Raw genomic sequence first — 14,607 nt, 5'->3', positions numbered from 1 at the left:
ATAGTTGTTGGTGTAGAAAGTAGAAAGAAATTACATTTGTGCGGCTTTCCAATTTCTTTTTTTTTTTTTTTTTTTGTTCTTTTTTTCCCTCCCTCTCTCTTCATCATCATCATTACCTTGTTCTTCCATCATCTTCCACATTAGCTTTATTCTCTTTTCTCTCTCTGCCCTTCAATCATAATGTCAAGGACTGGTGTTTTAGTAATGGGCCCCGCCGGGGTGGGCAAATCAACATTTTGCAATTCCATGATAGCCCACATGCAAACAATAGGACGTCGGGCGCATATTGTGAACCTCGACCCAGCAGCAGAACCTACAGAATATGAATTTACAATTGATATCCGAGACTTGATATCTCTCCAAGATGTTATGGAAGAGATGGATCTTGGACCGAATGGTGGACTTGTTTACTGTTTTGAGTTCCTCTTGAACAATCTAGATTGGCTAGACGAGGAGATTGGAGACTACAACGATGAGTATCTAATATTTGACATGCCTGGACAAATTGAATTATACACTCATATTCCCATATTGCCAACAATAGTGCAGCATTTAAAAACCAGTTTGAATTTCAACCTATGTGCTACATACTTACTAGAGTCTTCATTTATTATAGATAGTTCGAAATTTTTCAGTGGCACACTAAGTGCAATGTCGGCGATGATCTTATTGGAACTACCACATTTGAATATTCTTTCAAAGATAGACTTGATCAAGGATAAAGTGTCACAGAGAAGATTGAAACAGTTTCTTAACCCTGATCCGTACTTATTAGCAAAAGAGGAAGACGAAATAAACCCGAAATTTAAAAAACTAACCACAAGACTCGCAAACTTGATAGATGATTTTGGAATGGTACAGTTTTTACCTCTAGATTGTTCAAAAAATAGCAAAAGTGTCGAGACAATTTTGAGCTATATAGACGATGTGACGCAATGGAGCGAAGCTCAAGAACCAAAGGAGCCACACGATGAAATAGAGATTCCAGATGAAGCCTTCTGAGTTGTGTATATAGAAATCAACATTCTGTTCATCTTGACTTCATCACTTCTTCTCCCCTCCACATTGTTAGTATGTTTTCTCTCTCTGTCTCTCTTGATTCTTTTTTTCTTTGCATTTTTTTTTTTTTATTTTTTTTTTTCACTCTTCAGCTTTGGAAAATTGCTGAAGAAAAAAAAAACAAGAAAAAGAAAAAGAAAAAGAAAAGAAGAAGTTCCCAACCCTTTTCATTCCAGCTACAAAGTTGCAATGGTACAAATATCGGAAGTCAATGACAATCAGACGTCTCAAAGGGAGAACAGAACTGCTGCGCATACTCATATTAAGGGTCTTGGCTTGAATGAACACGGAATAGCCAAACTGGTTGATGGCGGATTTGTCGGTCAGAACGATGCACGAGAGGCTTGTGGAATTATTGTTGATTTGATTAAAAGCAAGAGAATGTCAGGAAAAGCAGTATTGATAGCAGGACCACCTGCTACCGGTAAAACTGCATTGGCACTAGCTGTATCGCAGGAATTGGGACCTAAAGTCCCATTTTGCCCAATTGTTGGATCTGAATTGTACTCTGCCGAAGTTAAAAAGACAAGTGCATTAATGGAAAATTTTAGAAAGGCAATAGGGTTGAGAATAAAAGAAACCAAAGAGGTTTACGAAGGGGAGGTTATTGAACTAACCCCTGAAGAAGCGGAAAATCCTCTTGGTGGATATGGGAAAACTATAAGTCACGTTGTTGTTGGTTTGAAGACAGCAAAGGGGACGAAGAATTTACGTTTGGATCCTAGCATATATGAATCCTTGCAAAAGGAAAGAGTATCAGTTGGTGATGTTATTTACATCGAGTCAAATACCGGAGCAGTCAAAAGAGTGGGTCGTTCAGATGCCTACGCCACGGAATTCGATTTGGAAGCAGAGGAGTATGTGCCACTTCCCAAGGGAGAAGTGCACAAAAAGAAGGAGATCGTACAGGATGTAACGCTACATGACTTGGATGTGGCCAATGCCAGACCTCAAGGTGGTCAAGATGTGTTGAGTATGATGGGGCAACTATTAAAACCCAAGAAAACAGAAATCACCGATAAGTTAAGAGGCGAGGTTAATAAAGTCGTGTCAAAGTATATTGACCAAGGTGTTGCCGAGTTGATACCAGGTGTTTTGTTCATTGACGAAGTCAACATGTTGGATTTGGAAATTTTCACTTACTTGAACAAAGCCTTGGAGAGCAATATAGCCCCCATCGTCATTTTGGCATCAAATAGAGGTTTGACAACTGTTAAAGGGTCGGATGATTTTGAAACAAGAGCTCCCCATGGATGTCCGCCAGATTTAGTTGATAGACTATTAATTGTAAGGACGTTACCTTACAATTTTGAAGAGACAAAGACCATTATTTCGAAAAGAGCGCAATTGGAAAATTTAATTCTTAGCAACGAGGCATTGAATGAATTGGCTGAAAAGGGGGTTAGTACCTCTTTAAGATATTCTTTACAATTATTAACGCCTGCTGGTATATTAAGTTCTACAGCTGGGCGCACAGAGATAAATCTACAAGATATTGAAGATTGCGAAGTGTTGTTTTTAGACTCTACGCGTTCTACACAAGTCTTGACTGAAACGAAAACTTTTCTATAGGATGTCCCCTTCCAATTTGTTTTTTTTTTTTGTTTTTTTTTTCTTTTTTTTTTTTTTACTTTGAATAAAAAGTTACTTTATCAAATTTTCACACTCTTTCAAAAACTCTTTAGAGGACAAAATGTTTGTGCTTCCGTATATGATATTTTTTGTTGGTTTCCCTGGTTCATGACTTCGCTCTTGTAAATTTTGGTACTCGAGGTAATTGCCACCTCCAATTACAAAAACAATCGAATCTTCGTATGATTGGCGCTTAGGTTGCTTAGAATGGCCACCGCCGCGTGATTTGGGGTCAAAGTAGAGGTAGTCATCTGTCAATTGTACCGATTGGGCAGAAGAGTTCTGAGGATCCATAATTGCCTCAACAATGTTTGTAATTGGCAACAACTTTTTTTCAGGAATGAAATTCTTGATCCTCGATGCAATAGAACTTATACCTTCGGAGATTTTCCCCTCAGTTAAACCATATAGCTTAGATGACAACCCGCTCAATAGGGCAGATGAGTTTAAATGTGATGCAGTTGACGAGTTGGCATATGACTTTTGGTTGTTTGAGTCGTTTAATAATGACAAGGATGATGATGATGATAAATTTGTGAGTTTAGAATTATCTTTAAATTGGAGTATATAATCAAACGCGTCCATGTTGAGCTCAGGATACTTGTTCTTTAGAGTTGTTTTAGCTTTGGAAATATTTTCCAGACTCAAGTTACCAACTAATGTCAATATAATCAAAGTTCTCAATTTATCCACTGAGCTATCCTTTGTGGAGTCCTTTTGCAATAATTCGAAAAACTCCTTCATGTTTTTCGCATCGTTGTTGCTTGCATTTTGTTCAATTTCAAAATATGTATCCAAATTTTTTTCTTGCAACTCGTTGATCAAACATGATAAAATATCCATGTGCATATCCAATGTAGCTTTTCTAGCTGTCAACTCTGGCAACTTTTCCACTGCTTGTTGGATATTGGCAGTGGCATTAGCATTCGGATCGATATCGTCTAATGAGCTGATCCCTGTTTTGTTTGTAATCTCTTTTGCATCTTGTTTGTACAAATTTAATTCCAAATCAGCATTTTCAACGACATCAGGGAATGGCAACTGGGAATACTTGTTCCAGAAAAAATCACGAGGATCAATATCATAGTTTTTTATCACTGGTGTCTCGCCACTGCCTTCATTACCGCCACCGCCACCACCGCCTTCGTTTTTCCCCAGTTTAATCAATTTGATTGTATTTCTTTTCAATTGGAAAACATCGCTAACCATACATTGGTATATCCATGAATGAGCAAACATCGAAGCCAAATCGAAATTTCTGTCCAACAAAATAATCACAGGTCTTTGACTCAAGCTCGAGCCATTGGTATCAAATCCACTACCCAGCAGTTTTGAATTGCTTATATGTTCCCTAATTTTCAAGTCCAATTCCTGCGCAACAAACTCGGCTGGTCCATTATGCTGTGCTCGTATGATAGGTACAACATCCATAGTTATAATCAAGGATAATATACCATCGGCAATCTTTCCAACTAATTGATGTATCTCCTCCTCCGAGGTTCGCGAAGTATTGAATTTTGTAAAGATGTCTGAGATATTCAAAGAAAACAAGTTGGGTTCAGTAACGATAAAATCCAAGTACTGGTCCCAAACTTGCTTAATACGGTTAGCCTTTCCCAGTAGTGCCACTTGTTTAGCAAAATCTTCCAAGAGGTCTCTATCAATATGGGCTGTAAAATTAATGTAAAAATTCTCATACTTGTCTTCATTCAAATCATCAATCACAATGGAAATGTTTTCTCTTGTTGGCTCAATGAAATATATAACAGGAACATCAGGTAACTTAGATCTTCTCTTGTTAACCAAAGCATGCACCGTGATTCCACAACGGAGCAAATCGTTGACGCGAAGTACCGAGGAAAGAATGTCTCTTGACTTTTCATCCATTACCAAAACCTTCCATATTATCTCCTCCGACTTGGAAGCCAACGTTAGGTCGGCAGAACCCTCTTTATTCAAATGGAGCATCCTCTCCAAGATAGAAATCTGTCTATCTCTTAGACTCTTGGTTTCAACCGACATCTTGGGCAAACCTAGTGCTATCACCAACACTACAACTTTTTAGAATACGTGCCCTTTTTTTTTTGTTGTTGAAAACAAGTATATCTTTTTTTTTTTTTCTGTTGGCTGGTGAAAAATATATATACATAGTTAGGACGTCATATATATACACCTAAAGATAATTATGTGAATATATATACACCTAAAGATAAATATATGAATATATATACATATACATATATATATGATTAATATTACAAGGTAAATTTTCTTTTAATAAATTAAAACTTCTATCAGCCGAAATGGATCTTCTTTGCTCTACTTTTTTCTTTTCTTCCGCCGCCCCCCTTCTCTCTCTCTCTAGTCTAGTTCTATTCCTACTTACTTCGGTATTCCACGATTCCTCTCAACACTTTAATTCGACCATAAATCTCGTGATCAATAGTATTCTCATCCTCCTTTTGATCCTTTGGTTTGTTCTTGTGTTCGGTTCCTGGTTTTGGCCAGGTACAATTCAATCTTAATCTTGAACATTCAGTACATCTTGGCCTGGTCTCACAGCATCTTTTCTTACGATGACGACATGTCAAACACCCCATTCGCGACCTTTTCGTTACCGTTTTAGACTCTGTTGAGTTTGTTAAGGGCGGACTTGTAGATGTTGCCGGAGATGTCCTAGGAATTGCTGAAGTTGAAGTGAAATCAACTTCCTCAGATCCTTTTTTTGGTTTTCTTCCTGGCTTCTTTGGCTGTTTTGGAGATTTGCCAACTGGTTGTGAATAAGATTGTGTAGTAGATTGTGGCTGTTGTTGTTGGGGTTGTTGGGGTTGTTGTTGCTGCGGTTGCGGATGCAGCAGCAGCTGCTGGGGGTGTTGCGTGTAGCCTCCCCATTGATGCTGCTGCTGCTGCTGCTGTTGGAGAGCATCTCTATTGTGTTGATATTGATCCGCTGCTATCGTGTAGTGAGGTATAGGCACACTAGCCATCCCTAAATGAGGTTGTACTTGCTGCTGTAGCTGTTGTTGCCTCTCATGAACTACGTATTCTGGTGATTGTAACTGATTTGGGGCATATTCAGATTGCTGGTGCTGCGTCTGGTGTTGCTGTAGCTGGCTGGGGTTGTACATATCTTGTGAATGGTAGGCTAGCGGTTGTGGTGGATATGGATGATATAGGAGTTTTGATTGTTGTCCATCTTGTTGGAGATTGGAAAACCTTTGCAGTTTCAACTGCTGCTGCTGCAATTGTTGCAATTGTTGTTGTTGTTGTTGTTGCTGCTGCTGATGATGAATATGGGACAATGGGTGATTGCCTATGCTATGACTTGCAGGATATAGATACGAATTCCCACTGACTCTAGGTACTTCGCCATATTGTGGTGGTGATGCTGATGATGCTGCTGTGGTTGTTGTTGTTGCTGTGGTTGTTGTTGGAATTGCTGCTGTGGGATGTAGAAGGTTTATTTGATTTTGTTGTTGTGACAGTTTTGAGTCACCGTTTGGTATTGTGTTCATCACGCCTTTTTCTTATTGATAGTGAAGTCTAAAAAATGTGTAAACTGTTTTGGTGAAATTTTCAAGGGTGGAGAGAGTGCGCCTCCAGTAGTAAAAAAAAAAATTAAACGTAAAACTAACTTCAATTTAGACAATTTTTAAACAGCTTTTGCTTTCTCAATTAACATGGTTGGTTTCTTGGCCCCCCTCTCTTTCTTTCACCAAAACAACAAGAAGCCAATTAGAAAAATCGAAATTTCTTTAATTTTTCTTTTTCCTTTTTTTGATTTTACCAGATCCTAATAACTCCAAAAAGTGAAAAGAATGTCTCCACTTATTTTCAAGAATGACCAAATGGAATTTTTGAGGGTTGAATTTTGTACACTGTTAAATGGAATAATTAGATTTTGACTTTTTTGTTTTTTTTTTTTTTTTTGAAGTGATTTTGTTTTTCTTATGAGAAAAAGTTTACCTTTGCAATAAATCCTTTTGATGAAATAAATGTGTATACAACTTTAATCAGTTTAGCCTTTGTAAAAAACAAATTAGTTGTAATGTGTTTATTTCTGTCTTTGTAAGTAGAAAGGACTTTGTTATACCAATGATAATCCTTTATCTAGAATGGAAAAAAAAAATAAAAATTCCTCTTTGTTTGATAAATGCCAAAACTAAAAAAAATAAATAACAAAGATCCAAAAAAATAAATTTTCGAAAAAGATTAAAATTTAGGAAAAAAAATAAATAGTTGGTCTTTGATTTCTTCTTAGGCTTTAGTCGAGATATAAATCACTTTTTGTTACAATAAGGATCAAAAAGGGAGACAATAACTTATCCTTAAATCCTAATAAATATCAAATGGGTTGAAAACTTAAACTTGGTATCTTTCTTCTATGATGAAGAAAAATAAAAAAAAATGAATATAAGAAAAACGTTTTTGATAGGGTAGACCTGTGTAACTCAACCCTCAAGATATTTCAATATAGATCGTCTTTTCTCAATAAAACTTTAATTTTTAAAGTTTTGCTTGTTGAAAATACTGTCCTTCTAGGTTTTTTTTTTTTGTTATTAGGGAAACAAAAAAATTATCTTCTATTTTGTTGCTAGTTCCACTTTGTGATTTTTCCAGATAAATAGTTTTAGGGGCAATAAAAATGGAATCACTCAATCGAGGTACTCTTGATTTACTTGGAAAAAAAAAAGGCGATAAATATATATATATATATATATATGCAAAAATGGTAATGCAATGAAAAGTATTAGCTCTGTTTATCAACGTAAACTAGCTATAATAACACGTCTCTAGTCCTCTATAATTTTGGATGCCTTTCAACGATTCAAAAACGCGTATAAACTTTTCCTATCCTTGAAATGTTTTAAAGGAAAAAAATAATAAAAAGGTATAAATATTTTTACCTTCTGATTGAAATTTTTTATACTTTTACAGAATAGTTCCCTTCTAAAGTCACCCTTATTTCAACCTGTACTGATTCTCCACTTGAAAGAAACTAGTATGAATTTCAAAATCGATTTTTTTTCTTAGTATTTGAAAGAAGAAAAAAAAGGAAAGGAAAAATCCATTAACCAATGGATCAACCAGTGGGAAATCAATATATATAATGGAGGGAGGAGGAGGAGGAGGAGGTTAATGAGTTGTGTTTTGAGTCAATTCTCAGTTATTCTCGGGTATTACCGATAAAGTATAGATGGAACTGTATGCGTGTGTTTATATATACAATAAACATAGATAAAAAAAAAAAATTTGCCTCCTCCTCCTCCTCCTTCCCCCAAACTTAGAATATATAGCGTAAGATTGATCCATGAATGTACCTGTTCTCTATGGAAAAATGGCATTATGTTTATGATGAAATGCTACCTTTTTTCTCTCTCTTTATCGCGTCCGAGTTATTTTTCTTCTCTTTTTTATGTAATTTGCATTATTGTGTAGCAAGTTAAGGTATAATGCATTACCTAATACATTTTGCAGGCTTTTTCATGTTTTAGTCGTTGAAAAAAAAAATTAGAACATGTTTTTGTTACTTTCGGCGTTATGAAAGATAATTGTGATTTGTTTTTTCAGAGGTGGAAAAGGCCATATTATTGGGGGGGGGGGGAGTGTTGGTGGATTTAGAGGGGTGGACACTAGTGAAAAAGATAACCAAAAAAGATAACCAAATAAGATGTAATGTTCTATTTGAACCCTTTCTCTTCCTCATTTCTTTTTTTTTCCTGGAAAAATGCTTATCCAATCAATTTTTTGATTCCAAGATTCTACAGTTTCACATCATATTTCCCAAATATCAAAAAGTCTTAAAGTCCCTCTTATTTCTTCACTTTTTCATTTTCTCACATATTTATTTCTCTTTGTCCTATGTTTTTTCTTTTCTTTTTTTACCATTAGAACGTGATTTTCCGTTTCTCAACGCCTGAGAGGGCTCTGACATAAATCAGAATCAATTATTTCTTTCTAGATTGAGTCTAACGAAAAATACAAAAGCTAATTTCACAATGCATCGCATATCTTTTGGCCATTCTTTGCTTCCTTTACTTCTCCTTTCTCTTCAACTTCCACTTCATTTTTTTTTTTTTTTGTACCTCACGTCTAGAATTGCATGTTAAGTCATGTTTTTTTAGTCATACTCACGTTATAATGAAATTACGTTTTTTTTTGGGGGAGCCGCCTTTATTGCAGAAGTTCGTAAAGAAAGTAGTATTCAAATAGTTGAACCCCAGCCTCCAAATTCCACTAGATACTAAATATCCAAGGAAATTAAATGAAATATTTTTAAAAGCAACTTTAAGAGACGCAACGTGGGCTCTAAAAAAAAGGAAAAAAAATAGCTACGTATAGTTTCGGTGTTGTTTCTTCTTTTGGAAAGTTTCCAATCATTGATGCCTTTTCTATTTTTGGCCCCCAAAGTTCTTGTCTTCCATTTAAATCGAGCCGAAAAAATTGAATTATATTACACATATGTCTTGCGATTTATTTCAATGCTCTGGTGTCTAATTTCGAGTATGTATTAGGGTGAAAATTAAAAATAAAAAATAATAAAAATAAAAAATCAGTTCTTGGTTTTGTTATTTTATGAAGAGGCAGCATCAATAGAGAGATAAAGACCATATCCCCCTTCTATCTAAGCAACTTTGCTCCATGCTTTATTCCGCCTTGTTTGTTTCAAGTCAAAACTGATTTTTTCTATATTACATCCTATTCCACCTTTATTTTAATTTATTTTTTTTTTCTCTTTTCTTTTCTTTAGTTGGGATAGATCCTTATTCTAAATTTCATCGCGCAGATTTATTAATGTCATTTCCTGCTAGTGGCTTATCTTGAAAAGAAAAAAACATTTCTTACTTCCTGCTTTGCTGCTTCTAGTTACTATACAGATAACCCAAATCACATCTCCATGTTATTTTTCCATTTGAAATTTGTTCAAAAAATCAATTATATGTGATTAGTTAGGGTTTATTATAATCTATTTTTCTGACTTGGTTAAATCCGTGTGTGCTTTGAAAGTAGCAAATCAAACCCGTGTGTAGAAATTTTTTCGCTAAAGTTCTATTCCAATTTTATAGCATTGTGTCTTTTCCTGAAGAAGGACACACGGGTTCTGAATTTGGCTTGAACTTATAATGAGGATAAAACATTGAAGGACAAGTCAATATAACCCGTATGTTTGAAATGGGAAGTAAAAAAAAAAAAAATAAAAAAAAAAGTTACTCCCGACTGCATGTATTATTTCCGAGCGTAGAAATTACTTATAAACTAATCATGAGCCCAAATCCATTCCAATCTCTATGTTTAAACCGTTCAGCAGAATTTCTTTCCCCTCACGTAATTTAGACAGAAAGTAAATAAGTGGAATCTTCTTAAGGTAGACGGTTTTAGGTTAAATGTGCCTCTTTTACCCTCTCCACAATTCTCTTCCACTTCTTGATATGCCCTTATTAAAACCATATGATGACGGATACTTGTGTGAAACAATATCTTATATGTGCTTCCAATTATCACATTTCATCAAGTCAACAATTCTTATCTCTATTGTGGTTGATTCACATCTAACTCACCTTTTTTAATCTTGTAAGTTATTCGTAATTAGGGTATTTTCCAGGAACTTGGTTTTGCCCTTTTTTTTTTTATTCTTTTTTTTTTTCATCTTTCTCTATATATCTTTTGGCAGAAAGCATGTTCATCGTTTAAACTTTCCAAAAACCGTTCAAAATATTTAGAGTAGACGCCCTGGAAACTACTCATTTAGTTCTCTTTCACGGGGTTTTTTTTTTCTTTTTGGTTTATCAGTAAGAAGTGTTAGGTATTAGGTGTTAGGTATTAGGTGTTAGGTATTAGGTGTGTCTAGAAATTAGCCGATCTAATTTTGTTCTTTAGAAGGCTTTTTTTTTTTTTTTTTTTTTTTGGCATTTTTCTCTTTAGTGGTGATATTCTTTTGGTTTTTGGTTTTTCTTCTTTTAGTCTTCTATCTTGACTACTAAACTCTTAGTTGAGGTATAAGTTGCAATTTTCACATTAACTCTAAATCCTTTTTTTTTTTTTTTTTTGCTATATACGTTTTTACATCATTCCTGGGGGGGGCATACTCTGGGGTGGAGCAGCACCAGGGGCACCAGGGGCACCAGCACCGCCTTCTTTTAACGAAGATCTACCAGCTTTCAACAACTCATCACATAAAAGTAAATTAGATGCAATACCTGTAGCCGAACTTATAGCATTTCTAATAACCCGATACGAATCCCAAATACCTTCGACTGTAGGATCCAAAGGCTCTCCACTGGACAAATCAACACCTACTACGTGACCATCAGCTATCTCGTCTTGGCAATTGGAGATGGTCTCCAATTGATCTAATCCTGCATTGGCGGATAACGTTTTGGGTATAATCAATAAAGACTCGGAAAATGCATGTATACCTGGTTTGCTCTTCCCCTTTGATATCGATTTGTCATTTAGCAAATGATTATTACAACTCAACCAAAAAGCCCCAGCACCTGGTACAATACTCTTATCTTTTACGACATTAGCCACAGCTCTTAGTCCGTCCCTTATTGCATCCTTAGTTTGCAGCAATACATGTTGATTGGAACCTTTAATCAAAATAGTTGCAGCTTTAGCATCCTTACATTCTGTGACATAGGTAAATTTATCCTCACCTATACTGTTCTCGTAAACCAAACCAGCAAAACCCAAAATCTCTGGAGTCAAGTCTTCAACAGAGTTTTGTGCTTCACCGCCACAAATCAACTGCAATCGTTCCATATTTCTTCGTTTTGCTCTTCTCAAAGCTAATATACCATTTTTGGCCAATACATCCAACGACATTGGATCTATCCCCTTTTGATTGATTATAACAAACCCATGGTCCGAATTTATATCTCCACAAACCTCATTTTTCAAATCAATAATCTTTTTCAACTTCTCATCGACAAATCTCCTCTCGGAAGCAACCAATTTCTCGCGCTGTTCGGCTGATGAATAAAAAAATCCGGAATTAACTTCTGTCTTTTCATACTCCAAGGAGACATTCAATATCAAAATATGAGCATTCTTCACTTTCTTTGGCATATCGGGGTGGCGAGCACCATGATCTAATACTAAACCTCTAATCAATTCAGTTTCCCTGGCACTGCCATGCTGCATGGTCATGATTTCAATCATGTGCAAGTCAAGCGCAAGCTCGTCATCCTTCACTGTTAAAACTGCATCTGTAACTATAGGGGTCAAAATATCTGATACTTCCAGTGTGACTTTAGTGACTAACGAACTCCTAGCAATCTGTAACAAAAATTCCCTATCGAAATGGTCCAATGTCTGCTTAAATTTGTCTAAAAATGCTAAACTTTCGGCTCGTGCAACTTCAAAAGCATCAACAATAACTCGAGGATGGACACCCTCGCCAATAAATCTTTCTGCTTGCTTTAATAGTTCACCTACCAATAAAACCACTGTGGTTGTACCATCACCGGTGATTTCATCTTGTGCGGTTGCTGCCCTAGCAATCAATACTGCAGTAGGATGTTGAATCTGCATTTCCGATAATAATACCTTCCCATCCTTGGTCAACTTCAATCCTCCAGATCCATCTACCAACAATTTAAGCGTTCCCTTAGGTCCCAAGTTCGATGCCAAAACTTGTTGCAAACCTTGAGCCGCATTGATATTCACTTGTAGTGCCTGTCCGCGTCTAAAAGACTCCGCCTTCGGATTAAGCAATTGGAGCGAAGAAGACATATCAATAACCAGAGAAACCCTTTGTCTATATATACTACCCAAAGGATGTTCTAGTCCTTTTTTTTTTTTTTTTTTTTTTTTTTTTTTTTTTTTTTTTTTTTTTTTTTATTACTGTTTTTGTATATTGTCCAAGAAAGGGATTCGATTCTATACACCCCAGGAAAAAAACAGAGGACAAGAAGCAAATTCTGTACTAAATCACTAAACCCTATTGAAGACTAAACCCCACATTATCAAAAGGATAGTGTGAGTGGGGTGGTGGTTGTTCTTCATTCTTCTGGGAGGTGAATGTTCTTCATTCTTTTGGGTGGTGATTGTTCTGGAGGTGATTGTTCTAGAGGTCTTTCTTTCTTTTTTACAATTTTTTTTTTTCTTCGATCTCAACTTTTTAGGTTTGCACATTTTACTTTGAGGTATAACCCAAAGAGGAAATATAGTTGAAACACAAAACCTTTATAACATAAATGGCACGCTCTTTTTTTGTTAATGGATTGTCTATGTATTAGAATTACAAAATGGATAATAAGACTAAAGAGATCAAGGACCCACAACCAATTGTAGCAGCAATATTACTTGATCCTGTAGTGGATGAACCTGGGGTAGTAGAAGCAGATGATCCAGATTGTGAGTTTGTTGTAGATGATCCAGATCCAGACAGCTCTGTCCCCTCAGTTGAAAGAGCAGATAAAGTGTTCAAAATAGCTGCAATTGCTGAAGAAGGATCTTTGGATTCAGAAGCAGTTGCGGCATTGGACAAATCAGACATGATGGCCGAAAAATCAATTGAGTTAGTAGCAGATTCTGTGCCAGATTGATTTGATAACTCTGTAGAAAGAGATGAATAAACCTTAGCGGCATCACAATACATCTGCCTCAACTCACTATTGCTAATAGCACTGTTAGTTGCCTGTTGATAACCACATCCATTAACACAGTCAGTCATTTTATTCCAATAATCATTATCAACGTCTATCAGACAAATACAAGATAAAAGATTATCAACATCGGAATTACAATTATCGTCCAAATGTTTTCCAGCATCAAGACAGACTTGAGAATCGCAAAGATTCGGTGTATCGGCTCTTTTCAAAATGTCCAAATTAGCTAATGCAGCTGAAGCGAAGAGAGCGAGTGTTAATACCTTCATGGTTGATTATTGAATATTTATGGGTGTAATAGGCAAAAGAGAAAACGTCAGCATTATATAGAGAAAGGCTAAATAGAAAAAGAAAATAAAATAAAGAGAGGAGAGAAAGTAGGACCACTTCTTGTGAAAAACCGACCTACCCACCACCACCTTACAATGATATTTGAAAATTTCATTTTAATAGTTACAATAATATTACGATTAAAATGTAGTCGATACAAATGCAAGCATAAATTTTTGGACCTAAAATGAAAATGCAGTTTGGTTTTAAATAATAAAAATAAAAAAAAAAAAAATTATGTTAATGCAAGAAGTTTACGATGGAGAAAATGGTAGAGAATATATTTTCCTTTGGAGGAAATTATCATTTATAATATTCAAAAGGGCCTAAATTAGATAGGCGGAATGATGCATTGTAAAGCTTCAAAGGTCTAAAAAATTTAGCAAAAGGCATTAACATAGGTTCTAAAAAAGAGTTTGGAAAGAGATTAAAATAGTATGCAATAATATTTCTATTCTAAGTGAAATGACTGTAGATTTACTGTCATTATGTTGCTTTTGGGGTCTTGGCAAATAGCAGAATAGCACGTTGCGAATGTCGAAAGAAGGCAATGAAAAAAATGAGTAAATAGTCTTGACGCTAAGGCGATGGGAAAACCAGTTCATTATATCTAACAAAAAAGAAAGAAAAAAACAGAGGAGGAATATTGGAAAGGTAACTCCTAGATCTTGTCAGATACAAGAGTCTTCTGTTAGTGAAAGCCTCAGGATATTGGTGCTAGAACAAAGAAAAACACAAAAAGTGGAAAAGAGATTGTGCAAGTTGATCATGTGACATACACCTTGATCCTTACTAACCCTGACTTGAGAATCCGTAAGAGATGAGACGTTTTGGTGGCTAAAGAGTGGATGTAAAAAGAGTCTATTGAGGCTTGTATAGCATTTGTAGTAATTATTACAATTGGAAGATGTTTTTTGGTGAAGGGAGATTGAGAAGAGGGACAGAAAAAGTGATTACAGAAAAATGATTTTTG

At 35.6% G+C, this 14,607-nt stretch overlaps 5 protein-coding genes across 5 annotated transcripts; 2 read left to right on the top strand and 3 right to left on the bottom strand. All coding sequences in view use genetic code 12, as the record gives it.

The window, feature by feature from the left end:
• Positions 1–258: 258 nt before the first annotated feature.
• On the top strand, positions 259–1,002 carry KGF56_001742 (putative signal sequence-binding GTPase; the record flags this gene model as incomplete). The annotated part of the gene is made up of 1 exon (XM_049322897.1): positions 259–1,002. The coding sequence occupies one exon, from the start codon at positions 259–261 to the stop codon at positions 1,000–1,002; it is 744 nt and encodes a 247-aa protein (XP_049181200.1).
• A 246-nt stretch (positions 1,003–1,248) lies between these two features.
• Positions 1,249–2,631, top strand: KGF56_001741 (RuvB family ATP-dependent DNA helicase pontin; the record flags this gene model as incomplete). Its single annotated transcript, XM_049322896.1, has 1 exon — positions 1,249–2,631. The coding sequence occupies one exon, from the start codon at positions 1,249–1,251 to the stop codon at positions 2,629–2,631; it is 1,383 nt and encodes a 460-aa protein (XP_049181199.1).
• Positions 2,632–2,703: 72 nt separating this feature from the next.
• KGF56_001740 (syntaxin-binding protein) lies at positions 2,704–6,206 on the bottom strand (the record flags this gene model as incomplete). The annotated part of the gene is made up of 2 exons (XM_049322895.1): positions 2,704–4,724; positions 5,078–6,206. 2 exons carry the CDS (start codon positions 6,204–6,206, stop codon positions 2,704–2,706), a joined length of 3,150 nt encoding a protein of 1,049 aa, XP_049181198.1.
• A 4,546-nt stretch (positions 6,207–10,752) lies between these two features.
• CCT6 (chaperonin-containing T-complex subunit) lies at positions 10,753–12,426 on the bottom strand (the record flags this gene model as incomplete). Its single annotated transcript, XM_049322893.1, has 1 exon — positions 10,753–12,426. One exon carries the CDS (start codon positions 12,424–12,426, stop codon positions 10,753–10,755), a length of 1,674 nt encoding a protein of 557 aa, XP_049181197.1.
• Positions 12,427–12,934: 508 nt separating this feature from the next.
• On the bottom strand, positions 12,935–13,573 carry KGF56_001738 (uncharacterized protein; the record flags this gene model as incomplete). Its single annotated transcript, XM_049322892.1, has 1 exon — positions 12,935–13,573. One exon carries the CDS (start codon positions 13,571–13,573, stop codon positions 12,935–12,937), a length of 639 nt encoding a protein of 212 aa, XP_049181196.1.
• Between the last annotated feature and the right edge of the window lie 1,034 nt (positions 13,574–14,607).

The sequence above is a fragment of the Candida oxycetoniae genome, assembly GCF_023343755.2.
Source record: "Candida oxycetoniae strain CBS 10844 chromosome Unknown scaffold85, whole genome shotgun sequence".
Lineage (NCBI taxonomy): Eukaryota > Fungi > Ascomycota > Pichiomycetes > Serinales > Debaryomycetaceae > Lodderomyces > Lodderomyces oxycetoniae.
This window is presented reverse-complemented; position numbering and strand designations above follow the sequence as displayed.